This window comes from Clinocottus analis, unplaced genomic scaffold, assembly GCF_023055335.1.
Source record: "Clinocottus analis isolate CAN_PGR_092001 unplaced genomic scaffold, fCliAna1.0.p SCAF_2, whole genome shotgun sequence".
NCBI lineage: Eukaryota > Metazoa > Chordata > Actinopteri > Perciformes > Cottidae > Clinocottus > Clinocottus analis.
Genome location: NW_027175931.1, coordinates 18,370,251 through 18,397,210, shown reverse-complemented (window position 1 = coordinate 18,397,210; position 26,960 = coordinate 18,370,251). Strand labels below are relative to the sequence as shown.

The 26,960-nt window shown below is 41.9% G+C and overlaps 1 protein-coding gene across 3 annotated transcripts in view; it reads left to right on the top strand.

The window, feature by feature from the left end:
• Window positions 1-753: 753 nt before the first annotated feature.
• The window catches only part of zgc:77784 (uncharacterized protein LOC402947 homolog), a 45,433-nt gene continuing 19,226 nt past the window's right edge, over window positions 754-26,960 (top strand). For all 3 annotated transcript variants that reach the window (XM_068584420.1, XM_068584421.1, XM_068584419.1), the window contains exons 1-8: window positions 754-1,137; window positions 1,302-1,395; window positions 9,889-10,215; window positions 19,307-19,464; window positions 20,881-21,001; window positions 21,080-21,218; window positions 22,748-22,875; window positions 25,471-25,595. In XM_068584420.1, the coding sequence (XP_068440521.1) occupies window positions 1,341-1,395; window positions 9,889-10,215; window positions 19,307-19,464; window positions 20,881-21,001; window positions 21,080-21,218; window positions 22,748-22,875; window positions 25,471-25,595 (1,053 nt within the window). In that variant the 5' untranslated portion in view covers window positions 754-1,137; window positions 1,302-1,340. The remainder of the gene's footprint in view (window positions 1,138-1,301; window positions 1,396-9,888; window positions 10,216-19,306; window positions 19,465-20,880; window positions 21,002-21,079; window positions 21,219-22,747; window positions 22,876-25,470; window positions 25,596-26,960) is intronic.

Genomic DNA, 26,960 nt, shown 5'->3' with positions numbered 1-26,960 from the left:
TACGATATTATATATATATATATATATATATATATATATATATATATATATATATATATATATATATATATATATATATATATATACACTCTCATCTCTCATTTAACACCTTACGGTACCAGTGAAACAGAAGTTCATCTTAAGCTTCGGTCATGTGAACGGCGTTAAGTCAAATCGCACTAAAACGCGGATGGCTAATTCCTTGTTGCTAAAATTAGCAGATTGATGAATGACTGGATGTCATATAATTGGTGGACATTGATTTGGAAGACGGGCTTACATGAGCATGCATCATTATGTCGTTTAACAGAAAGAAAAGATGCATGGAGGTTGATATAAAAATACAAAGAGATAGCAATCATTTAAAAATGTCTGTCATATGTTTGCAATATGACCATGGATGTGATTTTAAATGTTCAAAATAGCTATGTATTTCTAAAATATTGCATTTCATCTTCACTTTAAAGGACGTTTAGCTTTAATGTTTGTACAAATTAAATTTTCCAAATCCTCAAGAATGAATTCTCTTCATTTCCAGATACCTCTGTGACCGCCTATAACTTCAATAATAACCCTGACCCAGTTATAACGTTCATTTTTTTTTTCCCGGATCTCATTCCACTGCGAGGACTTTTTCCTCATTTAGCTCGAGATTTGCCAAACGCATCCGCTCCCGCACGCGCGCGCGCGCTCCCGCCCCGCAGACGTCGTCGCTGTCTCTTTAAAGGACTCACTCCTGGAGGTTGGCGTGGATTTGTTGCGGGCAGCAGGCAGTGCGGACGCAGCTCAGCTCGGCATGTGCGGCGCTTCATTCTCGCTCAAACTGACGCCGCGCAGACAGAGGAAGAGAGGAGGATTATTTTATTTATGACGGGGCTAAATATAGTTAAAGCTCTCTTTTTTTTGTGTTTGTTTTCAGCAGCAGCAGGGCATCTTGGAAAGAAGTCGGCGTGTATCTGTTTGTGTGTGTGTGTGAGTGTGTGTGTGAGTGTGTGTGTGTGTTTTGCGCGTGTGTGTGACCATGCGGGGATGAAGAAGTGCTGCTGCTGAGTTGTGTTATTTGGTGTCTCCGGGGCGCTGCTGCTGCTGCTGCTGCTGCTGTCATGGCTCTCTGGGAGTGACATGAAAGTTTTTTTGGTAAGATGATTTCACCTGCTTGAATATTCCAGTTGAGAATCAGACTCCTTAGACGGTGCAGTCTTCTTTGGTTTTGGTATTTTAAAACACAATCTGGGTGGGTTTTTTTGTTGCTGTTGTTTTTTTGTGTATTTTTTTGACTCGAGCTTTGATTTAATTGATAGTAAACTGTGAAGAAGCTGCAGATTTGGGACAGTGTGGAGATGAACTTTGGAAATCTACTCCTTGTGACTGTCTCATTCATCACGATTGCATCAGGTAAGATAGCATGTCTTTTAAAAGGGACACACACACACTCTCTCGCTCTCTCTCTCTCTCTCTCTCTCTCTCTCTCTCTCTCTCTCTCTCTCTCTCTCTCTCTCTCTCTCTCTCTCTCACACACACACATCCCATATGTGTGACTGCCTTCTCCTGTATTTTACTTGTGTGTATTCTGTCCCTCTGTGTGGATGTAAATGTGTTTAGCTGGATTTCCAACAATGTGTGTTGAATAAAGTAAAGTGGAAATGTCACACATGCATTCATTTGTAATATTTAAATGGAAAAAGATGCACGTTTTCCTCCCTGAGTGGCCCCCTGAGCACTGAGGTGGTCACGCTGGGAGCCCATTAGGCAGCAGGAGAGGTCAAAGGAGGCTCATCTGCAGCCGAAGTGAAACCATTTAACTGTCACTTTTAGCTCGGCTGCGAGCACATAAACTCTCAGGGATAATGTCATCGTCTGACAAGCCTCCACCTCCCCCCCAAAAATTGGTTTTGAGGATGCACACATATGATTATAAAATGCTTTTAAAAGCTCATTTTGATTACCTTTAGAGAAAGAGATTATATTTTTTTAACCATTGTTCTGATTACAGATTACATTGCTGAGCCTTCATCTAAACCCCAAATAAAAGCAGGGCTCAGAAAAAAACAATTTCTGAGAGTGCAGATGCTTTTTTTTCCCATCTCAGAGTAGTTAATGCAACTGTTGACAGTTTGTTGTGTGTTAAAGGTCTGATTGGCAGACAACCTCCTGCTGTATAACATTAGAGCCCCACTGATGCTGTATTTTTAAACAAAGACGTATATCGATATTTGAGAACAAATCTAAAAACTGGATATATATATATATCTATATATCTATATATCTATATATCTATATATCTATATATATATATATATATATATATATATATATATATATATATATATATATATATATATATATATATATATATATATATATATATATATCAGCTTGTATTCCTTTATCAACGCACCAACAAAGCAGTAAAGAAGACAATCGTCTTTTCAAATGTTCTACAAGGATTGAAGTGCACTCAGCGTGTTCGCTCAGCCTCAGTGATACATGTGGTGAGATGCAAGAAAACACCACATGGCACCTTTTTAAATGCGTTTGTTTGATTTTAACCTGCAATAAGTGTTTCTCCCTTTAGCTACTAAATGCTCCACTATGTTCACCAGCTATTGTCTCTGACTCTGCCTGCCTGCTGTTTGATGCTGAGCAGCTAGTGAACAAACTGTGTGTTTCTAAATTACCTTAAATGTATCTGTGTCATTTCAGCACGGCAATTTGTTGTCATTCATCGGCTAACGCACACCAATCGGTCGGAAATCAGATAATAACGGGTGATGTGTCAGTGGAGCTCGATTCTACATCTTCTTCTCCAGTGAGACTATAAGTCTACTCGCTCTGCTTCATTATTATAAACCGGGTGCCACCTCTCAACATTAAAAGCACTTTTCAACACCCACACCATCTGCCTACGTCCATTAATGTGGAGTGGGTATTTTCTCTCATTCCCACCTCTATTATACTGCACATACGCGTAGGGTAATGGATATTTATATAATACTTGAGAGAAGAGGATTTAAACAGGCTTCTTGACCTCTATTTTGGAATAAAGACCACATTGCTAGACTCCAGCGAGGTGGGGGTTTACTTTGTGTCCTCTCGGTCCTGTGTGCGTTATTCAGAGCTGAGCTATTTTATTTTCATTTTTCTTGACTGTTTTAATGTTTCCTTAACTGTTTTAAAATCTGCTTTTAATAGTTTAATGTGAAGCACTTTGAATCGCCTTGTTGCTGAAATGTGCTATACAAATAAACTTGCCTTGCCTCGCCTAAGACGACAACGGTCTTCTACACAAATTGCACTCGATTCAACACAGCAGCTCTTTCTCTCTCTCACAGAGCAAACCTCAATTAAGTCGGCATCAGTGTCAACCGTAATGCGTCTCATTGAAATGTCAGTTATCTTGAGCTGTGTTCAGACACAAGCGTGGAACTAATCAATGCTAAGCAACCCGTAGCTGTTGATTTGTGTCCACTCCGTCCTCCTGCTCATTACTTGGTGACAAATATGGCTGAAGGCTGACTAAAGCCTTTCGCAGTCCCTCTTGTTGAAACCACCGTGAATGATGAAACCACTGTGTACCTCATGCTTGAGTCATTTTTGCCGGATGTTGATGATGCCCCACTTCTGGTACAGTCGCTGATGACATCATTTAGAGATTAGATTACGGTCGAGGAAGACGGTTGCCAAACAAAGGCTCAAAAAGCCCCGACGTTGCCAGAAGAAAATCAAACCTGACTTCTTCGCTTTGAAATTCAGCTTGCTGTGGCAGGTTGTTGCCCTCCTGCAGAGATTACTTGGCAATGTCACAAGAAGTCCTTGAGTGTTTTTGGCTTTTTTAAGTATATAAATGAATTGAAATTGAAAAAGACACGAGTAAATCTCAGCAGACAGCCACCAGCCCCACAGATAAGCTGCCAGCCTTCTGCTCCAGTCTCACTTTAACGTGTAAAGATAGTCCGCCTATAGGCCGTTGTGTTTTTCACCAGATATCAAAGCAGCGAGCTCAGACGGGTCCAGCTTTTCGTGTGCGTTTCGCTTTGAGCCTGGCTGTCGCTAAAAGCCACTGAGATCTGAAGCACGAGGGAGACGTGCCCTCTTTCAGCTTTAGTTGTTTTCACACACTAGCGTGACGGCAGTACACTTCTGCCCCTGGGGGGGATCCAAGGTTGATATTTCGAAAAACGAACTAATGAAAGTGCTTCTTGTTATGCAACACCAACACTGAGAGCCAAGAAACGCCAAATATAGGCTGAATCAACAGGGCTTTCAAGACATGATCTTGTCACCCCTCTGCCCCCATCCCCCTAGCACTTAGCATGCGAACTATGTGTGATGAGGCAGAAATGTATAGACGCTGTGAGCAATTGTATGGGCGTGTGTTGAGTTTTCAATTAGGATGTTAATAGCTTAAAAGTCAATCGAGTCTCTCTGAGCTGCGTTCTTCACTAATGGGCTTCACTTGACCGCAGTCAGTTGCTTATTCTGATTTCCTTTGTGAATAAGAGGGAAAAAAGTCTCACAGATCACAAGCAACCATGACCATTACTACATCTAACCCCCCTGACACACATGTTTACATCACAACGAGGTTATGTAAAGTTCATGTAGGGAACAGCACCATACACACACACACACACACACACACACACACACACACACACAGCATAGGGTCTGTGGGCCGCTAGCAACGCTTCCTGCGTTACATCCAAATATAAAGTCGCTGTAGTCAGTATATTTATTCTAGAAATGTGTTGAATAACAATGTGAACCAGATCGCTTACCACTATTATAGTGTTTTCAACAAAAAGCTCTAAATCTCCACCGTACACAAAATGTTCACACCAGACAGAACACAGACACATGAGCAACTAGTAAACTAGTAAACTAGTTGCTCATACACGAGCATTTAGCAGCTAAAGACAACTCCAAATTATTATCATATTGCTCATTTCAAAGCTGGCTGTTTGCTAGCAGGTGATGATTGGTCAGTGCTGTTTTCACAACTTCTTTCAAACCTTCCTTAAAGTGGCCCAAAAACACCACCAAAAAACAATTATGCAGATTTAAAGCCAAGGAGCTCTTCAAATTTATACAAATAAATAAGATAAAGAGCTCCTCCAGCTGGGAACAAACACAGTTAATGTACAAATATTATAGAAAGTAGCTTTACAACACACACTATGGCCCTCAAATCAGGATGGGTTTAACACAGAGACCTATTTCATGTATATGTACGTAATATATATGACCAAGGCAATAAAGTTAAAATTTTAACAACATGGGGGTGAAAATGCATAAAATTGTTGGATCTGAACTTACTGTATTTCTGCGTCTCGTCCTGGCAGTCCTGTCCACGGCCTTCAGACCGCACAGGAGAGCGGTGACCGGCTTGACACTCGTCTGCGAAACCTTTTATTTTTCGACAGCTGAAGGTCGACTGCTTTTCACTCTTATGGATTCTCTTGACTCTCTTTGGCCGCTCGCGCTGAACGTCAGTGAGGTTATAGAAGTTAAGATGTGTTTAAAAGGCTTTTATTGATTCCTCCTCTCTGACAGGGCTCCGGCACAAAGATGTCGTGTGTTTCAGAACCACCGGGGCTTTACCAGCAATTTGTTTCGTAACACAACATTCAATGCAATTTCTTTTTTCTTTTTTTTTCTGGAATCAATACCTGTTGAATTGGAAAATTTGACCTCCAGTTTGGTCAAAACAAAATCTGTATTGTTGACGGCAAAAGCACACAGGAGGTGATCCTGCGTGCTTTTTAATACGCCGAGCTACATTTCGAATAAGTCAGACTCCAATCGCTTATCCTGATGTCTCCAAAATAGCACTTTCATAAAGTTGAATGTAAAATCTACTTTGAAAATATTCTCCTGCAACATATCGCTCACAGCTATGAATTTTAGGATTGGGGGGAAAAAAAACTTCCTGTGTTTATGTAATTTGCTCTGCAATGTCCGTGAAAGTAATTTCACACCAGAATACTTTTCACACAAATCAAATCGCACTTTAAATTACCACAGGTGCATGTATATCTCTGAAGACGCACTGCCAGCTCTAATGGGCCATGTTTATGATCTGACAGAAAACATACCTTCAGAGGTCCCCATTACTGCCCGAGATGTTTCTCTCTGTGGCACAAACAGGGAAAAGCAGATTTTCTTTTCGCTAAAAGGTGCTTTCGACCGATGCACCACAATCTTCCTGTCAGCAAGCGAGCGTTACTGTGAAAATATTCTTTCTTTCAAAGAAAATGTGCGGTTGACGCGTTCAAGGTGACGCACACTTGTCACAGGAGCAAGTTGTTGCTTGTCACTTTGGCTGTCTGAAGCTGTTATCTACTCTTTTCCTTTCTATTTCTCTTTTGACAATGCTATATATTATCCCTGTAAGACACGGCATCACAGTGATATTGTTGCATTGTAGCTTTAACTCTTCTAAGTACCCATTAATCATTCATAATAATCCACAATTTTGATGTCAAGGTAAAAAATCTGTTTCTCATACTGGGCCGGAGTGCAAAGTTTGTGAGGGCGTTAAAATTTCTTTTGACATTTCTTGAAGGCGTCTAATTCAAATGCACACACACTCGTGTACAATGAACACACACATTTTTTGTCACGGTGACATTCCTCCCATTCAAAGCATCTAAAAGCAAGCAGACGTTCACAGTATGTGCTGACACGCCGCGCACGAGGACAGCTGGATCTCATTAAGCTGGAGACGGAGCAGCCTTAGCCGATATATGTGTAATAAAAGAAGGAAAATTACCCATTGTTAATAGTTAATGATGTTGTTAATGTCAGATTTATGGTTTTATTGGGTGGTAGGAACAATGAGATGCTTATCAGTCAAAAAAAAACGATAAAGATTACAGTTCAAATGCATTAGAAGATGAAACCAAATCAGTTGTCTCAAGAGAGCCATGTGAGTGTTTGATGGGATCATACAGCGATAAGTAAAGACAGAACTTCCTTATACAAACGCTGCATAATTTATAGAATGAATGCAGGAAATCTTATTGAGATCAACACACACACACACACACACACGCACACGCACACACACACACACACAGTCACACTAATTAGAATGATCACATGTATTATTAAAAACATGAGCTAGTGAAACTGTAACATCCCTCAGAGGACTGAGTGTTCCTTCCTCTTACATTACATTGAAGCTGCAGTGATCTTTGTTTCATGTGAACAGTGGATGTGGCATGGGAAGGCGTCGTCCTGTAGGACTCTGCAGAAGGTTTTGGTGTCTTTCAGCTTATTGTTTGGGTGTTTATGGTCCACGTCTTCACTGTTATGTCTCACAGCTCTCACACAAATTTTTCTTTTGACAGGCAGCTGAAAAAGACTTAAGATGATAATCCTTATGATTTCAGTCCTGATTGATTTGCCGACACCCTAAATACTGATTAGTCCAGGGACAGTTATGGACAGCGAAACAAACTATGGCCATTTCATTAAAGACGTTGGTCAATATTTGTCATTTTTCCATGATTCTGTGTGCAACTGAGATCTGGTTTTCAGTTCCTGGAGGCATGAGTCTGAGATCAGGAAACTGGTGAAAAGTTTGAGGTGTCTGTTGCCCGCAGCGCTCTGTCTAACAGCTCACTGCGGCTGCTCCTTTTCCCTCCATTACTCCCTGAAATACTGCAAACCGATCTGCTGTCATATGTAATATAACAAAAAATGCAACGTGTCGGTCAGAACCAGGGTCACTGACCGACACGTTGCATTCCCTGTGATGACTTAATGTAAAGCTGCAGAAGTAGGAAATGCTGTTTTTGCATCAGCAGTAACTTACTGAAGCTTTTTTTTTTTCAAAATGAATGACAATCCTGCTCCATAACTGCCGAACGTATGTATATACATTGACAACTGTAATTATGTGTTCGCTGACAACCACTTAAAGGGGCATTCCACTTATTTAATTCATGATTTGCTCCCTGTGAGTCGGGCTCGTCAGCCTAACAGCTGTTTAATGTCTTGTGTGGCTTTGGAAGAGCTTTGCCAAATCTCAGGAATTAACCGCCATGATGTCTTAGTGATGTCACCTTGGCTTACAAGGTTATTTTATTGTCATTGCACAAAAGAGTTGCACAACAAAATGCAGATCTACAACAGAACGCCGGCGCTGAAAATAGTACGTGGAATTTAAAAGTCAAGAGTGCTTTAATGGGCATGGGGGGTATAATGAAAGACAGCATCAAGTTGCATTCTGGGAAGTGTTGAATCCAGTGTGTGTTGTTCCATTGCCTCAGTTGTAGTACCAGATATTGTGGATTTAGAAACAAACTTCATGGATCTGCAGCATTAAACCGCTGTAAGTAATCTCTTAAGAAGTCCACTCTCTCACAGTATTTTTTGTGATAAAATCCAGTTATGGGAGTGTTCAGAGTGATGTAACGGTGTCACATGAGCTGGGATTTGAATTCTTTTGCGTGCTTCATAACCACGGTTCACCAGCAGGACATCTCTCCGCCGTGGAGACGCGGCTTCAAAGTCAAAGCAAATTGTCTGTTGACAAACACAGTCAGATGTGTCAATGTTTACTCTTCATAGATACCACACAGATGGGAGAGAATATAATCTAAAAGAAAGTACATTATAATATCCTAAAGGATTAGCATGACAGGGCGAGCATGAAATGATTTACACTTTTTCTCTTTTCGTGAACAAAGTGTGTGTGTTTTTGTCGGGACTGGAGGTGCTATGGCACATTTTAATGGCTCGATTAATATTCATCCGGCATTAATGTTTTTGAGCCGTCCTGGTTTGTGACCCCGGGGCCTTTAGCTGAGCGCTCGGATCGCTCTTTAGATGTTTACTTCAGGTTTGTGCCATGATGGCGACTCCTGGCCCTGCGTGGATGAAATGAGTCCATGAAAAGACATAAATCTGCTTACAGCTGAAAAGTGCGGGTTTATCCTGATGCCTCAGATTAAAGTATAATGTAAATGACGCGTGTGCGACAACATGTATGTCATTGGGTTACTCCTCCTGAATGCTCCTCTACAATGATAATGAGGGATTTCATGCAGTCTCTAGATTATGTGCTGAAAATAAAGCCTCCGACGGAGCTGCACAATAATCAGTGGCACAGTGACCATTTCGTTTTCTTTCTTTTTTTCAGAGCGAGGGAGAGACCATCTGTTCTTAAAAGCAGCGGCATTTTAAAGTATTCATTTCTTCAACTGTAACACACCGTTAAAGACTGTTTTGGGTTTAAAAGCTCACCTAAGGATGTGAAGCGGCGTGCCTTTCTCCCACAGCTAAAGGGAACATAGTAATGGATGCCCAGAGAGAAGAATATGGGAGTGATCTATATCTCTGACTCATTTCTCTCGCCGTCTTTCTTCCCTTAAATGCGTAGGACTGCTTGTCTTATCGTCACCACTGCTGCAACAATCCTGATTGACACAAAGATTGCCTATTACCATATCACATGGCTGATTGAATCCTCTGTACAGGCTGTGTCTCGTGTGAAAACACTCTAAATACATTTATGCATTTATATAGATCTACGGCAATATAGAGTTACTGTGTTTTGCTTTTGTGCAGAATATAGGAAGAACAAATTAATATAATACGGAGTGACGTGAAAGGCGCATGTTACCCGTTTTGTTTCCCCTGAATTCCGAGTTGACCTTCAAAGAGAGATTACTCGTAATTTGACGCTTCGCTACACACACATTTATCTAACACACTGACGGTGTCTTCGCCCAGCAACCTCTCAGGGAAGACACAACAGACACTGTTCCCTTTTTTTGTTGTTGAAATGACTATTCTGTCACAAAGAGCTGATGTTTTATAAGACTGGCAGGTGGACAGATGTGTAGATAACATCCTCCGCCTCTTATCTCCACTCCACAGGGTCCAGGGCACGGTTTGAAGACAGCGCACCTCGGATTGCGGAGGACCCCTCCGATTTGATTGTCTCCAAGGGGGAGCCTGCCACCCTCAACTGCAAGGCAGAGGGCCGACCCGCTCCCGGTATCGAGTGGTATAAAGATGGCGAGCGCGTGGAGACGGACAAAGACGACCCCCGGTCTCACCGCATGCTCCTGCCCAGCGGCTCGCTCTTCTTCCTCCGCATCGTACACGGACGCCGGAGCAAACCGGACGAGGGCGTCTACACCTGTGTGGCCCGCAACTACCTGGGAGAGGCCATCAGTCGCAATGCCTCACTGGATGTTGCCAGTAAGGCTCTACATTATTGATAACTGTGTGTGTGTGTGTGTGTGTGTGTGTGTGTGTGTGTGTGTGTGTGTGTGTGTGTGTGTGTGTGTGTCTGTGTCTGTGTCTGTGTGTGTGTACAGGCTACGAATGCTTCACAGTTGTGTCCCAGATCTTTTCGCAGCCGTCTGGCAGCTTTACGGGGGTCCACTGGAGAGTTGGCCGTGCTTAAGAATAATTGTATGAAACAACCAGACGGCGGGGAAGCAACTCCCAAAAAGATGGAGCACACCACCCACACAATGTTGGTAGAGTTTAGGAATAAGGGATTGTCTCTGGATTTGTCCCTAATTTTAGAATGGTGTGACATAAACTTGTCTTTAGCCTTTTATGTGTCTATTAACTTCGTCAAATAATGAAATATGTGACTACATAGTTAACACGGATCATGGTAACAATCCTACGTAGGGATACACTGATCCCACTCCCAGTAGCGGGAGCATAACTTGGGCTTTGGGCGTCTGCCAATAACTAGAACCGATCTAATGCCAGTGATTAATGAAAGAGCTGCATGCCTCACTGTGTCGAGGTGACTGGGATCATTCTTTTATGAGACCACATCACACATGACTTAAACATTGCATTCCTATCAACGAAAGGGGTTATTGATGTTTATTATGTCTAATTAATAGTCCAAAACCCAAAAGATATAGTTGACTGTCAGATGTCCAATAACTGCAGCGCCTCATCATATCTGAGTAACTGGAACCATTCAATTTGTTGCGTTTCTTTTTGCCTTGATCGTGTCTTCAGACAACAAACTGCTGGTCGTATTAAGAAATTCTCTGTGGCAGAAACATTATCACCGGCTCACCTGTGAGTTCTCTCCATGTGCATCAACAAGTTTGTGTGCGCGAGCATGCACGTACGGCCGTGTGTTTCTTTGACTGTTGTCTGCTGCCGCTGCAGCGGGGGAGTGTGCGCGTTCTCCTATTGTGGAGAAAGTGCACTGAAGTAAAATGCTCCCACTCGGAGCCACGTCCATTATTTTCCCTCCTCGGTCGAGGACACGTGCCATTGTCTTTCTTCTCTCCTAATTGTTCCACAGTGGCTCGCCCCCAGGCTGAACTGCAGCTTCTCTTTGGCATGAGGAAATGGATTACTCACGAGGTTGATTGGTGGAAGAAGCATAACAGATTAGCAAGGTCGAACTGTCCTCGTTAAAAAAAACAACACAAAACAGCAATTTGAACACAGACGTATCTTCCCGAGGCTTTACTACAGGCGAGGGTGTGCGAGTGCTCGTGGCGAGCTGACCTTGTGTATGTAGCGCACATCCAGAAATAGGGATTCAGATATATACTGTATATTGGGAACCAACAAATGTCCAAGCTGGGAGAAGATATGATGCGTGTACTGTCATCCTGCCTCTTTTACGTCGTCGATAATGACATTTAGTGTTGTGTGCAGGAGGAGATTACTGTACAGTTACATTGGTAGAGGGATGATTCACCTGCAGGCACCGAGTGACTAACAGTATTAATAAGTGCCTGTTTTTGCTTCTAATCTTGTTGCCTCTGGCTGGAGAGTGCTTATGCCGAGACGGCATGGTGGTGGTCTCGGAGTCCCCCCTCCCCACTGCGTGAGGTTGGGCTGACTGTTGGGTAAATAGTGACCCAATTAGCTCTGGCAGGGAGGTTGGAGGCGAGGGGGGCAAAGGGAGGGGGAGGATGAACAGTGTTAATGAGAGGCCAGTTTTTAAGCTGGTGGTCTTGCAGAAATGTGTGTGTGTGTGTGTGTTGGTGTGTGTCTTCTAAGCAGCAGTCTGAGGGACAACAGGTGGGAGGAGGAGGAGGAAGAGCTCAAAACTCCCACTGAGCAGTAATTAATACGGATGCATCTGTTCGACTGGTCGTCCTGTTAGGAGTGCTGACACTAACCTGGTTTTAACCACATTAGTTACACATTAATTGCCAGCTGAATGGTGCATAATGAATTGTGCTGCATGATGACAACTTTTCTCCGCAGTGCACTTTACAGATTTCCACTTCGCTCGCTCCGGCTGTGCATGTCTGAGCCACAGGATGACGACGTTTTACCTTTTGAAAATCGTGTGCGAAAATCCTCCCGCTCGCATTTTATGTCCCAGCATGCCCCATTCAGACTATCTTTTGGCATAAAATACGTAATATCTTTCCAGTCTTGAACCGAACAACACTGTTTTTTGGACTGAAACTCCTTCCCAGCAGGACAAGACTTTGTTTTATTGTGATTTTCGATGCAGATTCTGATTTTTTAGGTCCTAATCTTTCCAAAAAGGTGTCTTATTGAGGCACTTTTGGGGAATCTGGCTCATATCATGCTGGATGTTGGAAGTGATCTTTTTTTGCAGGTGTACATTTTTTTCCCCAAAGACTTGAACAAATACATACAATAAACACAAGTATTGCAAGTCATTTGGGGTTCCCACCATGATTCAAACACAGGGGAAAAAGAGGTCTGGAGCAAAAACTGGTTTTCTGCGGGTTAACTGAACTATCGTCTGCAAGACTTGGTGAAGCCGTGCAGAATAAGGGTGTTATGGGTAAATGCAAATGGGATGCGGATGAGCCAGTGCAATCACCTCCAAACTCAACAAGTGCAGCCCCCCCAGCCACCCCCCCCCCCCCCGCGATTTATACGCCTGAGAAAGAAACACACTCGAGCGTGTCCAAACGACATCCGCGTACGTTTGCGCAACAGAAATCCGCTCAATCGCGGTTCCAGCTTTCTTGGTATGCGACAGAGCTTTTTGAATATTGTGGACACAAACTGTCACACCTTAATTGGATTAATAGGATCATATTGAGTCAAGCTGCAGACGGTGAAGAAGCAATGAACAATCTAAAAAGCAATGAGGCTTATCAGCACGTCCACAGGAGAAACTAATATTAAGGTTGGGTGTGTTTCAGTGAAGGAGGCGAAACACACCTGACTGACGGGCCGAGTGAGCTCTTTTGGATTTGTCCTCTTGTGGGAGCTGATGGAGACAATCCTGTTTCAACAAACTCAGTGTTAATGCTACACATGTCGTTGAGCTTGATTATCCAAGTGTACTCAACTCGTTTGATTTTTATCGCGAGTCGGACAAAACAAAGACATTCAGCCAGATGTGGCCCAAAACATCTGGTCACTGACAGTATGTTGAGGTGAACATGTTGACTGGTTGTGAATGTCACACATCTGTTAGCTTGAGCCGCAAACAGGGAAATGTGTGCCTTCTTGTCCACTTGTTCACCTGTCCTACTGCGCCTCAATAGACAGACGTGTGATCACGTTATTGTGTGACAGGTCGTGTTCGAAGACACCTGTTAGCATACGGCTAACTATCTGAGACGCTACTTCAGTCAAAGGAAGAACCCAAAGGAATCTTGGGCTAGAAATATGTGGGGATGTCTATTTGTAAGTAAAAAGAAAATGTAGCTGGAACAAATGTGTAAAAACATAAAAAGGATTCAAGAACTTGGATATATTTCCTCGTTCTATACACTCAGTCCATATTTGCTTCACGGCTGAGGTCCTTTTTTTTATGCTCAAATGCATTTTGTGCACCCCGAGGTCCACGCGGTGTGTGTTTTGTGTTGCACCCTTCTGGAGTACCTTCTAGTAAGAAGCACTCTTGCTCCAAAATGCCAGCAGCAATCCCTATTCTGTCTTTTTTTTTTATTTTTCCTCCCTTTTTTTATTGTAAGCTGCCAGGGATCGGCTGACTCGCCTGGGTGTTGAAAAAGACAGAATAATGAGCCGGTGGGAGCGGACTGGAATCCATTCCTCCAGTCGCTGAATTTTTTATTTTTTTTTTTGTATTTTAAAACAAAACAAAAAGGGGATTGAAACAGCAGTGGGGAATATTTCAAAATCATGAATGTAAATAAGTCTTCCAGTCTCGGCGAAGAGACGGTCACATGGTGCTGGCAGGATTAGAATAAAGTAGGACAAATAAAAAAATAAAACTTGTTTAAAAGGCTTTAGAGCCAGATGTTCCTCTTACTCCTGATGAGGGATTATGAAGGAATCAAAGTTCTGGTTGCAGATTGTTTCTTGGCTTCTTCTCCTCTACGTTAATGTTTCACTGGACATTGGATACATGTGATCCCCGATGAATACTGTTTATATGTGTAATTTAGAATGTATCCGTACTTGGATGTAAGAAAACTGTCGGCTGAAGTTTGACTGAAACCGGTCAAATCACCTCATCATGGTTTATGTGAGCGCTGCTAAAACTCAAGATTCAAAATGTTCTTACTGTCACATGCACAGATAACCGTTATTCTACACAATTTTGCTCGGTCCTCCTCACAGAACTCGCTGATGATGCAAAATGGGTTGCAATGTTTGTTTGTAATTGAAATACCATCACATTTTTGGCAAAATGGATGAATTCATGCCATGAGTTTCCCATAAAGACTATTTGTCTGCGAGTCTCTTCAACACAATCAGACAATGGATGGATTAAAGCAATCTCTCTCCTCTGTAGGCAAAGCATCCATTAACTGTGACAGGACAGCATCAATGGGATTAGACCACCTCCCTAACGGGTTTACTACTCTGAAATAAAAGAACAATAGGAGCCATGCAGCGGGTCGTCTCAGGCTCATGATAATGTGCACTTCTGCGGTCCTTTAACCTCTCTGTCCATTCACACATCTGTCCGGCCCACGCGCTCTCCTCTGCTCTGCCTGCTTCCCACACTCACTGTCGCCTAGTGTTTTGCACAAAAGCCTCTTTTCTTTTCCTGTCCTGTATGCCACACTCGCCCATCATGCTTCTTTCCTGGTGGGTATGTACATGCTCTTTGAACTGTTAAGTAATTCGCCCCGTGGCTGCTTGATTCTTGATCAAGTCGCATGCAATTAACAAATGTACAACACACATTTATCAGCCACGTCGTACACAAGTGTGAGGACCATACATAGAATATTTTCTTGTGATTAATCTGTCTTCCTCCCTCTGTTCATTTTTCCAAAAAAACACCAACAGATGGCCTTTCTGCGGTCCGAGAGCTCCTCTCCACTAAACACTACAGATAGACAGATAGATAGATAAATGTCACTTATAAATCAAGTGATGGATATTCTCCTGGAGATTAAATTGCATAATCTGGGTATCTCTGAAATATTAGTTATGAAAATGGATGAGCACTCTCTAATAGCTCCCACATAAACGCTGATGAATCCTCTGCAAGTCATTTAGCCCTGCTTTGCCATTATTTAAGCTCACAGGAAGTGCCTTGGGGGAAAAATGAAGATTTGTCTCTGAGGAGGCCGGGTCAACCCTCAGCTGCCCTGCAGGAACCGAGCTCTCCGTGTGAGCCCGGCGCGGGCGGACTGAAGCGAGAGCGCGGGGCCGGGTTTAGGAGATTATTTGGCAACCTATTATGTCTGAGAAGTTAAATTCGGGACAGTAGCCCCTCAGGAGGCGGAGGGAGGTCTTCGTCTTTGTGTTGCTGAGGAGATTGGTCGATTCTGTGGACGGATCATCATCGCGTACAAACATACGTGAGAAACTCTGTTTGGCGTGGCCTGCTTTTATGTCAGAGTGAGGACAGATCACATTAACTTGAACATAGCTTCAAAGAACATTTGCTCGCGCTGCACAGTGTTGGGGTGGGGGGATTGGGGAGGACTGGGGGGGTTAATGTAATGTCAGGAATATATTCTGCTCTCTGGCATGCGGTTCAAACCCCTGATGTGTCCCACTTTCTGTGACTCTATGCCCAGGAACGCTGGCTTTCAAATGCTAAAGGTGCGTGCGCGTGCGTGCAGTTCAGGGATTAACTCTCCGCCCATAACTTTTTCACTTCAGTCACCATGGCAGTAAAACAAAGGTCTCTAACCAGACGGAGGTCTAAAAATAATGCAATGCTTTCAATTAGCCCTTCAGCTCTGCAAAGCATTTGAAACAGGCAGCCAAGTGGACAGAGTTGAGTTATGTGGTGCACAGACCTTTTGGAGGAGAGCAAGTGTCTTGCTGGTTCTAGTGCACCCATACTTTTGCTATAGCTCCCTGCAAAAGCTCCTTAATGTTCCTGGTTTGTGAAGGTTTTAAAGGTCCTTCTCTCTGGCAGATGTTCACATTCTATATATGTACTAACAACCCTTTCAGTCAGGTTCCTCCTCCGCCTTTGACTATGAATAATAATAATAAGTAATAAAAAGATGAGTAGAGGTTAGAAGTTCTGAGCGAGTCTTTGTTTTATAAAGACTTTTCCTTATCCTAAATGTCATGGCATTAAGAATCTCACTCGGCAAGGAAAGTAACCTTCCACATCCGTTTTAATAAAGTTCAGTTCACCGTAAGAAGGTATGTGTGATTGATTAATTCATATCAACGAGTATGTTGAAGAAAAGGGCGTATAATGTACATATTCTCGGATATCGACTTCACGCCTGAGAGAAAACTGTCAGCCGCTTCACTTGGATTATTAAAATCATCGTGGATTACCCGAAACAATCACGGCAGTCGAATTAGTGAGGAATAATATTTTGTCTTTACAGCTGTGTTGAACGCATTGCAGATGGGATTGTCTTCAAGGCCAGTGGATCTGCATATTGATGCTGTATTAAAGGGCAGGGCAGCCATGTTCACACAAACCTGTCAGACACACTGAATTGATAATTAATATGGCTTGGATTTAATTATGTATTTAGGATAACTGACTTAGAATTAAATAATTCAAAGTTTAGTTGATTGAGTTCGGGGATTATATTAATGTCAGTAAATCCTACTACATATTACACCAATTGATTGTTTCCTGTTGCTCAGTAAATGTTTTTGCTCAACCAATGTATAGTTCACATGATTTACCTCTCGGTGTTAAAAAAAAGAAATAAAAAGGAAATAAACGTGGTCATGGATTTTTCTGGCTAAAATAGAAATGCAGCAGATTTTCTAATCTGTGTAAAATAATGCTAATACAGATTAAAACACTTTGCTTACGTAGTCTAATGCAAAAAGACAGGTAGTGTGGTAGTTTTGTTTCGCTACTTGTCACCAACCGTCATTTTTAAGAAGCTTCAAAACTCACAGGAGTTGACATTAAAGTCTCATGAACTCTGGTTAACGTCAGACCTTATTGCAGGCACTCAACCAAAAACTCCATGACTTTTAATTAAGGGACCCAGAAGTGCAAAAATACTAAACTCATTTCCAGGTGTTAGGAATAAATTCCTGCAGCACTCTATTACTGCATCGTATTTAAAAATTGTTCAAAATGTGATTGGTTGGAACGAGCAGGTTGACGTTGGTATGATCGTGATGTGATCTTCACTTGCAAAAGACAATTGTGTAGTAATTTCTTACATATAGCCTCATGTGTATTTGTTATGCTAACGTTACTTCTGTGATCAGGTTTCTCTGCCTTTAGCCTCATGTTGGACACGCGCGGTTCATTTCCTGCTACCTGTAACTCTGCTGTATCTTTACAATGGTGTTGGTTGCTGCTCGCTGCAGTTTCTCACTAAGTTGCCATGTGTTTTGTTAGCTAGCCAGCAGCTAAGACATGTGGTCAAATCTGCTGCGTACAAATAGACCTTTTAAACCGTATTTTTTTTTTAACGTTTCCAAGAGAGTTCACCCGTGATTAAGCTGTCATGACATCATAGCAACGTGTCTTCTACCCCCAGCGATGAAGAATTATCGATGACTTTGGCGAACATGAAGCCAGTTTGGCTGCAGCGTAAACTTCCTCAAACCAAAAACGATGCAGAGCCGCTGTTATTACTTTAAACTCAGATATTGTAGTTTGCAGCTTAATTTACCGTGTATGAATCTATTACTCACAATTATGGCTTGTTTTGTTGTTGTTATTATTACTTAATTTTCTGTGGCGGTAAAGGGCTTCCATACTTTAACATCCCTCAAACTCTGCTTTCCTTTTTTTTGGTCATAATTCTGACTTTCTTTTTTTTTAATCATAATTATGACCTTTTTTTGTAGCTGAGTTACTTTTCATTTACTTATTTGGTCATAACTATGACTTTTTTTGTGGTGGAAATGGGCTTCCATACTCGACAGATCTGCCAAGCTGTGTTATTGTTGGTGAGCTCTCATTGGAGGATTGCTTCTGGGGGCGGAGTTAAGTGATTGCTCAATTTATGACAGTGTGTAGATATTTAGTCCATTGCCATGGATCGTAGATTCACAGAAAAGCAGATGATCTTTCATCTTTGTATCTGGGAAATGACTGAAATATTCATGAAGGTGTAATAGGAGATTGTATTCATGGATTATGCAGGAATGATGCTTTTTAAGAATAAAAAGAAAAAGCCCGTAGGCTGTAGATGCAGGACGTGGTCCGCCATGAAGTGTAAGTATGTTTGAAAACGTGAGCCTGTCAGCACTTAAGTATTAGTTTCCATTGAACTGGAGGTCTCCTGAGAAGGCTCCAGTTCACAGTTCACACTGAGGCTTTTATCTGTCAATCACAGTGTAAGTTTAGAAGATATCAAAGGCCGCGGTGTCAAAGCCCTCTCGTCCTGTCGTCATCCACAGGGTTGCGACAGCGCAAACTTCAGGGGTGACATGAGGATAGATTTTCAGTTCAGAGTTGATTTTTGTCAAGTCTGAGTGTTTCAGATTTGTAGAAGCATTTAGATTTAGAGACACAATCCATTAATGCAGAGGCATTTTTTTCCGTCACACATTGGCTAAATTATGGATGTGCTGTTATTTGTTTACTGCATGTTGGACTGAGAGATGTTCATTATTCATCTGATTTGACAGGGGAGACAGCAGCAGAGTAGGACACAGGCCTGGGAAAACATTAAAACAGAGCGTAGTCTAACAAGGACCGTGCCAGGATTTGAGCAGTCATGCACATGCAAACACAGTAATTGACTTTCTCTCGATAAGCTTGTTTTCAGCCAATCCTTTGAAGGAAGATGGTTCACTCAAGAAAACAAGTTCAAATGATTGCCGAGACGAATATGTGTTTCTTTCTTTTGAGGATGCCGGCCATGTGTCTTTGCTGCCGCTCACCGATCTGCGGGTCTGATTTTGCTGGCTTTGTTTTGAGCGCATCAGACAGCCGCGGGTCTTCTGAAGCTAATTAGATTTCTTTGTCTTTTCTCCTCAGTCCTGAGAGATGATTTCCGGCAGGCCCCAAGCGACGTGGTGGTGGCCGCCGGGGAGCCAGCGGTGTTGGAGTGTTTGCCTCCACGCGGTCACCCCGAGCCCACCGTGTCCTGGAAACGCAACAACGCCAGAGTCAGCACCAAGGATGACCGCATCTCAGTGAGTTTAACACAAACACCGAACAGAGGACCGAGCAAGTGCAGCTTCCAATCCCCAGCCATTTAACCTCCCGACCTCCTGATGTCCAGCCAAGCATCAGCCACGTTCAATCCCAGTTCTACAAAAGCTCACTCATGTCTTCACTTGTCTATGAATCCATGGCTGAATTCCCAGTTAACTTGGACATTTAAACTCCCAGCTGCTTTAAGAAACAATGTGCCTTTTTTTAAATGAAAGTCTGTGACACGTTAGATTAACCTTAATAGTAACAAAGTAACCTTGGAAGGTAAGACGGAACGAATTGAGACACAGACAGTGTTGTCTTTTGTCTTTTATTGGGATTGTTTGACAATAAGAGAAATCAAGAATATTCCCATCTTTATCTTTTTAAGTGCACGTCAGCAGTGTACAAGGCCAAAGAATAGCTGGTCTTGTACACTGGCCTTTCAGTTCTCAACCTTGTGTCAGTGATGCACAAAGCATGTGTGCAAAGCAATTTTTGTTGAATAAAAGATGCACCACACAGCAGTGTGCCGGCATCGTCTGATTTTAATAAAGAATATACATGTATACAATTCAGTTGATGAACTTACACTTATGTTTCATTGAATGTTCATGAAGTAAGTATTTTCAAAGGATATCTGAATGGATGCTATTTTTAAATATATATATATATATATATATTCATCTCTCGTGTTCCCTGCAGTGCACCGCTCTAAAACATCAATCATGAGACATTTTCCTTCAGAGCTTCTTTATAAATGTCTTCAGCATTGCTGGGGAAAGTCATTTACATTAACAATAGTTTCAGCAGTTTCCATAATTAAATTCAGACCCCTTTGCTTTCTATGGCTTTTGCTGTAACTTCTGTTCTCTCCTCTCACGTGTAAAGAACAACCGGCCATCTCCCGTGGCTTTTGAAAGGCTTTTTTTTTTCTTTCTTTCTGGAGTTCTTTGAAAACCAAAGAGGACGTTTGAGAAAGATGATGTTCACATCCGTAATAGAGGAATGATGGAGGAAGTATTCAATCTTTTGATTCAGTAAATACAGCATTAAAAAACACTCTAACAGAAGAAAAGGTTTTGCATTGAAAGTCTTTAGTGAAAGAAATTATATATTACGATCAAAAGACCGTATTAAACATATTATTGTGTTCTCATTAGTGATGCATTAAAAGTGTAAGTAGCATTTTCCTCATAATTGTGTATGTAAAATACAAATCTTCAAAGTATCCATAGTTTTGAAAGAAATATAGTAGAGCCACAAGTCCAATATTTCACTTTGTAGTGTATTGTAGTAGAACTATTACCTAAACACGGAATAGGTATATATTTAAGGTACTTTACTTGCAAATTTCTAATTCCAATGCTCCAACTAGAAGACTAATCTCTTGAATGGTCACTGCTGTTTCCCAGATGCGAGGCGGTAAACTGATGATCTCTCACACCAGGAAGAGCGATGCTGGCATGTATGTGTGTGTGGGCACTAACATGGTTGGAGAGAGAGACAGCGACCCTGCAGAGCTGGTGGTCTACGGTGAGTGAGAGGCAGCAGCCTTTCGTCCTTTCGCGCGACATGAAATAGACGCGCTTGATGCCTTTTCTTCTCCCGCAGAGCGGCCTGTGTTGGTGCGCAGGCCGGTGAACCAGGTGGTCATGGAGGACGACGCCGTCGACTTCCTGTGCGAAGTCCACGGAGATCCCCCCCCCACTGTCCGATGGCGGCGAGAGGAAGGAGAGCTTCCTCGCGGGAGGTGAGAGAGACGGACATTAACCACAGACTGATGCACTCGCACCGTCTTACGAGGTTGAATAATAAATGCAGCTTCATCAGAGGAAAGTCAGTTTGATTATTAACGTGACCCAGAAATATGTGAAGTAATTGTTCATCAGTTCAAAGACGATTAAAAAGTTTGCATAATTCTCCTGTGACCAGTTTCATCCTTTTTTTCCTGTCTAGATTCAAAATAATGTAGATTTAGCTTTGGCTGTTAGACAATTACATTTGTTTCAATTTGCAGTGTAAGACTACTCTAAAACTTACCCTTATGAAACACTTACATAGAGCTGAGTGCTCACAGGCCAACATTATGTCGAGCTGAGGTTATGAATTATACATGCAGGTGTTCTACACTTTGTTTATTTATCTGATTAATTCATGTATTTTCTCCCTGTGGCGCTGCTCTACAACAGTTGTTGAATATATTGTCCCCTTATGGAGCTGACATTGATATAAAACCTAATGCCAAAACTGTCAATGAAATGTTGATTGAATGTAAAGAAGGAAACACTAAGTGGATTGTTTCAAAGAACAGCGCAATATTTTGGGAAATGAGCTTCTTTGCTTTAATTTCTGAGAAGATTGATACCGCTCTCATATATGTTGGGTTCATATGCAGCTACAGTCTGTTAGCTTAGCTTAGCATAAAAACAATGGCTATCCGGTTGCAAAGGTAACACTTCAGATCTTGTTTGTTAAACTATAAAAAAAACAAACTCAAATGTTAATTTGTGAGTTAAAGGTGGTTTGTTACCTTCAAACAGAGCGAGGCTAATGGTGTTAAAAAAAGGTAATCTGTGGCTTTACATGTTAAATGTTTCTTCTATTTCCATGCTAAGCTAAGCTGAGCTAACGTCTCCTGGCTTCAGCATCCCTATGTGCACATGAGAGCTTATTTGTTCTCTGAAAACAGAAAATGATGATGATGGCAGAACCTGAAATGGTTTTCTTTGTGCAAAAAAGCTATATTATATTTGGTCTTTCATCTTTTTGTTATCTTTTATCTTGTGTTTCTTTTTTCTTTTCCTACATCAGCTTATGAGTCGATGAAATTAAGTGAATCATACTGGTTGTATCCCTCGCATAGACAAAGACGGCTGAAAGAGCTTTTTTGTATTTGGTATATCAAATCATTTTCTGCAAAATCCATCCTAACGTTATATTTGATCTACTGAGATAAAAGGCTGTTTTGCAAAATCGAATGAAAAATCCTTGAATAAAAAAATAAGATCCCATATGTTAGATAATCCTACTTGTTTCTAATTGATTTTTTAGCTGTTTCAAGACTTTTCCAGGAAATAGTGGCAATATCTAAAGCACATTGTTCCAGTCGTTTCAAGATAATGTCAAAAAATCTTTGCAACAGGTTGATTGACAAGGAAAGAAATTACATTATATTTCACAACTGGCAGATTTTCTCCACTTTGTGTAGATTAGCACGGCGAAATTAGTTTTGCTATTCTCCGTTGGATCTTTCATTATCTCCCATTTTCCCATTCGCAGGTTTGAAATCCGCAACGGCAACAGCCTCCATTTGTTCCGTGTGAAAGAGCAAGATGAAGGGACGTACACCTGCACATCTGAGAACAGCGTGGGCAAGACGGAGGCCTCCGCCATGTTGCAGGTCCACGGTAAGAAACGCGGCATGCATATTGTATACGCGCGCACACGGGCAATCAGGCATGCATGAAAAAAAAAATCTCACGTTCACGCTCACAGGCACATGGCAACAGAGTTATGCCGAAGCCAGCTCCCATTTCATGTCCAATGCTCTGGGTTTTTGTATCAGTGAATCTTTGCGAGTCCCTGTCCAGCGGTGCTGCCAGGAGCTTATGCTAAACCGTATGGATTACGCCATTTGACAGATGTTTGGTAGATGTGTGCTTTAACTCACTGCCAGAGAGCAGTCCCCGTATTAATAAGACATGACTCCCTCCCTCTCGCTTCCTGTCTCTTTATCTCCCTCCTCTCGCCTCCTCGCTCTCTCTCTGCCCTTTTTCTTTCTCTGTGTGTGTCTTGGTTTAAATAGTCTCAGACGACTTTATCCACTAATGCTTTTATCGGTGTAAATGAAATCCAAACCGAGCAGATTTTCATTCAATGTGCTGCTTCTTCCTTTTTTCTTTTCTTTTTTTTTTGGGTGGCTCTTTTCCTTGCTATCACCAGTTTTGTAGCTCAGCGTTTCATGTCTCTCATTAATTTTCCATCTCTCTCCATCCTGTTTCAAACCCTATCACCATTCCAGTCGGTCCCTTCCATAAGTTCATTTTCCATCTCATTTTCTCTCAACAACAAAAAAAAAACACATTTGTTTTTTTGCTCAGTTATTTCCAAAACAGTGCTCTGGTGTGTGAGGATTTTATTTTAATGGTTTTAAAAGCGCAACCAGTGCCTAATGGTGTAAACAAGTTCCTCCATTAGGCACTGGGGTTGTTGACAACATGCATGTTGCTGCGGTCATGCAAACAAGCAGTAAGCCTCACACACAATGACTTAATGCAGATTAAGGACTCCTATCCAACGCACGCATCGGCTTTGTGGAGATGAGTGTCAGGATATTGTAACACCGCGTAAAACCCTCCCTCGTGTGCAGCTGCAGTATGTCACAATGCAGCTGCAAGGTTTTTAATTACAACATTGTTTTGGTCTCCTTTTATAGAAGATGCGATTTGACCTCAGGTTACATTACTGACAATTTAAGAATTAAGCTATTGTTGCATTATTATAATCCTTTTGGGTGGATTACATGCCCTTTTTTAATACTGAATAATAATATATCATTATATCATCACAGATGAACTCCAGCCCTTTTAGAATTGATCTTTTATAACATTTGTGGACTCATAAGATATTGGCTTGAAAAGCAATCTTTAGAGCTGCAGAAGAAATTATACTACTTTCAAATATAAAAATGTATATATCTTTATTTTTATATTTATGAGAATGATTTAGAAAAGCTAATTATATTATAGATGATGTCCAGTGGCGATTAGAGAACCTGACATTCAAATGTAGGTGTGGAACGATCTGATAACCATCCCATAAAATTCCCAAAACAGCAAAGAAGCAATAAATCAGAGGCCGTCTGTGGAGACTTTTAATAACTCCCACTTCAGGCGCCATTCTTTGTTCATATCTCCCTAAATGAAAAATAGCTTCTTTTCCAAACAGTCTATGTGCAGCTTCTTCATATAAAGCTATTTCACACCAGCTGTAAGACTTCTAACTTCCATATAAAGCATGAAACGGTTCATAAAATGTATCAAAATTACAATATCCTATATATAGAAAATGTGATTCCACTCAAGAATCATATAAAAGAACTAAATAGATGAGACCAGACTAATGCTAAATGTCATTCGACCATAATTAACACATTGGATTCATTTGAGCATGACTCGCGTGTGTGTGTGAGAACATGAGCAGCAATGAGGTTTGTGGAGAGGATGAATCCTGGCTGGAGAAGCCTCTCATGCGACGGGCAGCATGAGTCCATTATTCAGACGGGGGCTAGAAGGTGGTCAGTGTAACGCAGTCATCTGACCCGAGCTGGAAATTGGGAGCTCTGCCCAGACCTTTCCCAAAATAACTGTGTAAATGTCATGCGAACGCAGGCAACTAGCGCCTTGATGATTTGTTATTTTTCAGAGGACACCAAGGTGATGCGTCTCATTAAAGATGAGAGGCTGGTGCAGAGTGTCGCGATGGATCAAAAAGCTCAGAAGGTTAAAGAGGCAACTCTTAAATCGTTGCATGTTCGAAGCCGATGAGTGCTTCATCGACACAGATCAGACTTCAACGCAGCAGCGGAAAGTCAAGAACACATTTTCTCAAACCTGAACAACGACGAGTGCCTTTACTCCACTACAAATAAATGTTATGGTTAGTTTTGAGGTTTAGATTTCACATGAAAAGTGTATTATGCGTCGTTACAGATTAAATCAACCTGTCAATTAAATAAGAAAGAAGCAACATTTAGTCGTGACTCCTCGCCTCATGAGTTGTCAGCACATCCACCAAAAGAGTGATTCTCCCTCTAGACATTTTAGATGGTTTCTGAAAGGTGAACTGTTCAAAGCCCAGAGACTTATATTCATCAGTACTTCACAAAAACAAACCAAAAAGTCCAAAGATTATTTAATTTTTTTCTTTTATTTCCAACTCATGAATCATCTGAAGACCCCTCAGGTGTTTATTGTGTGTGCACGCCTCTTTTCCTCCTCTAGTGCCGCCTCAGATCGCCACGAAGCCCCGAGACCAGATTGCAACCCAAGGGAGGAGCATCGCCTTCCAATGCGGCACCACGGGAAACCCTCCACCCGCCATCTTCTGGCAGAAAGAGGGCAGTCAGGTAGGAGGCTGGTGCCGAGAACAAGCGATCCATTACTGCTGAATATTGCAGCACCATCCTGTACGGTTATTTCCTGTGTACAACTCACTGGATGAGCACATATGAATGCATTTGTTCTCCAACAAGCCTCAGGTTGTAAATTGAGTGTGGCCTCCTGCATCCATTCTTTAAATATCCACAAGCAGTTTCACTATGTCTTTGTTTTAAAAGGCGAGAAAGACTCGCAACAACATGAACAGGTTGTGTCTTACTTTTTCTGACACTTTTTAAAAAAATTAGCTAACACCTTTTACAAAGAGAAATGGGCAAGAGGCAAACAAGACCGTGTAGCACATTTGCGTTTGGCTCAGAGATACGAGTAGAGAAAAAGTGTTGGAAAGCATTGCGCTGGCGAGGAATGTTTCTCCCGCTTGTGTAAGAGTGTAGTAATGAGGGTGAAGGGGTGCGGGGGAGTAGAAAGGAAGGATGAAGAGGTGGCAGGAAGTACACCAGGTGTGGAAACCGCTTCTTCAGGGCAAACCTGCAGACAAACGCTGTCCTCCTTCCACATTGTACCCAACTATAAATACCGTGTTGCTCAACAGCAGCTGGCATCAGTGACTTGGCAGCGCGGCATCAGATGTTTTCAGAAGCTTGTCGTGGAGCCAAACAGGAAGTTCAGTCACAGGTTTTTGTGAATAAGCATCCATCTGCATGATGGCGTGGCTTTTTTTTTGGAGCTTTTTGCTGCATTTGGGGGATTATCTGCCTTATAACCTAGGTCTCTCCACCCCAGTCTAAGCCTCTTAAAGGAATGAAATATATGGCTGAATGGAGCGATGGATCCCTTCCCCGTTATTCACATTCATTTCGCTTACAGAAAAACAGACAGGGGACAGATATAAAATGTCTGTCAGTGGCCATTATCTTCCAAAAAACATACAGCCACCTCTTGCTGTGCGTTAGAGCCATGCTAGTGTCGGTGCAGACTGAGATATGGATCTACTGTTGGATGCATTTTCACCCCGAGGTTGACATTTGTGAGGAAATATCTCAACAACTACTGAATGGAGTGCCATGAAATGTGTTACAGACATTTATTAGAGTTCACTTTTCACAATTAAGTTAAAATTCAAAATGTCCATTGGCCTCGGCGTTGCTACTGTGCTGTATATTCGAATGCTAACACGCTAAGCTAAGAAAGTGAACTTGGTTAACATTAGGCCAGCGATAGATTAACGTTAGCATTGCTAGCAGATTGTTTGGTTGTGTTTAGGAGTTGACGAGAAGAGCCCGGGGTTGAATAAACATCTAAAATGTGAAGAACTGTACAACAATGTGAAGAACAAGTCCACACAACCTTCGTTGTCTCCGGTGGACTTTAAA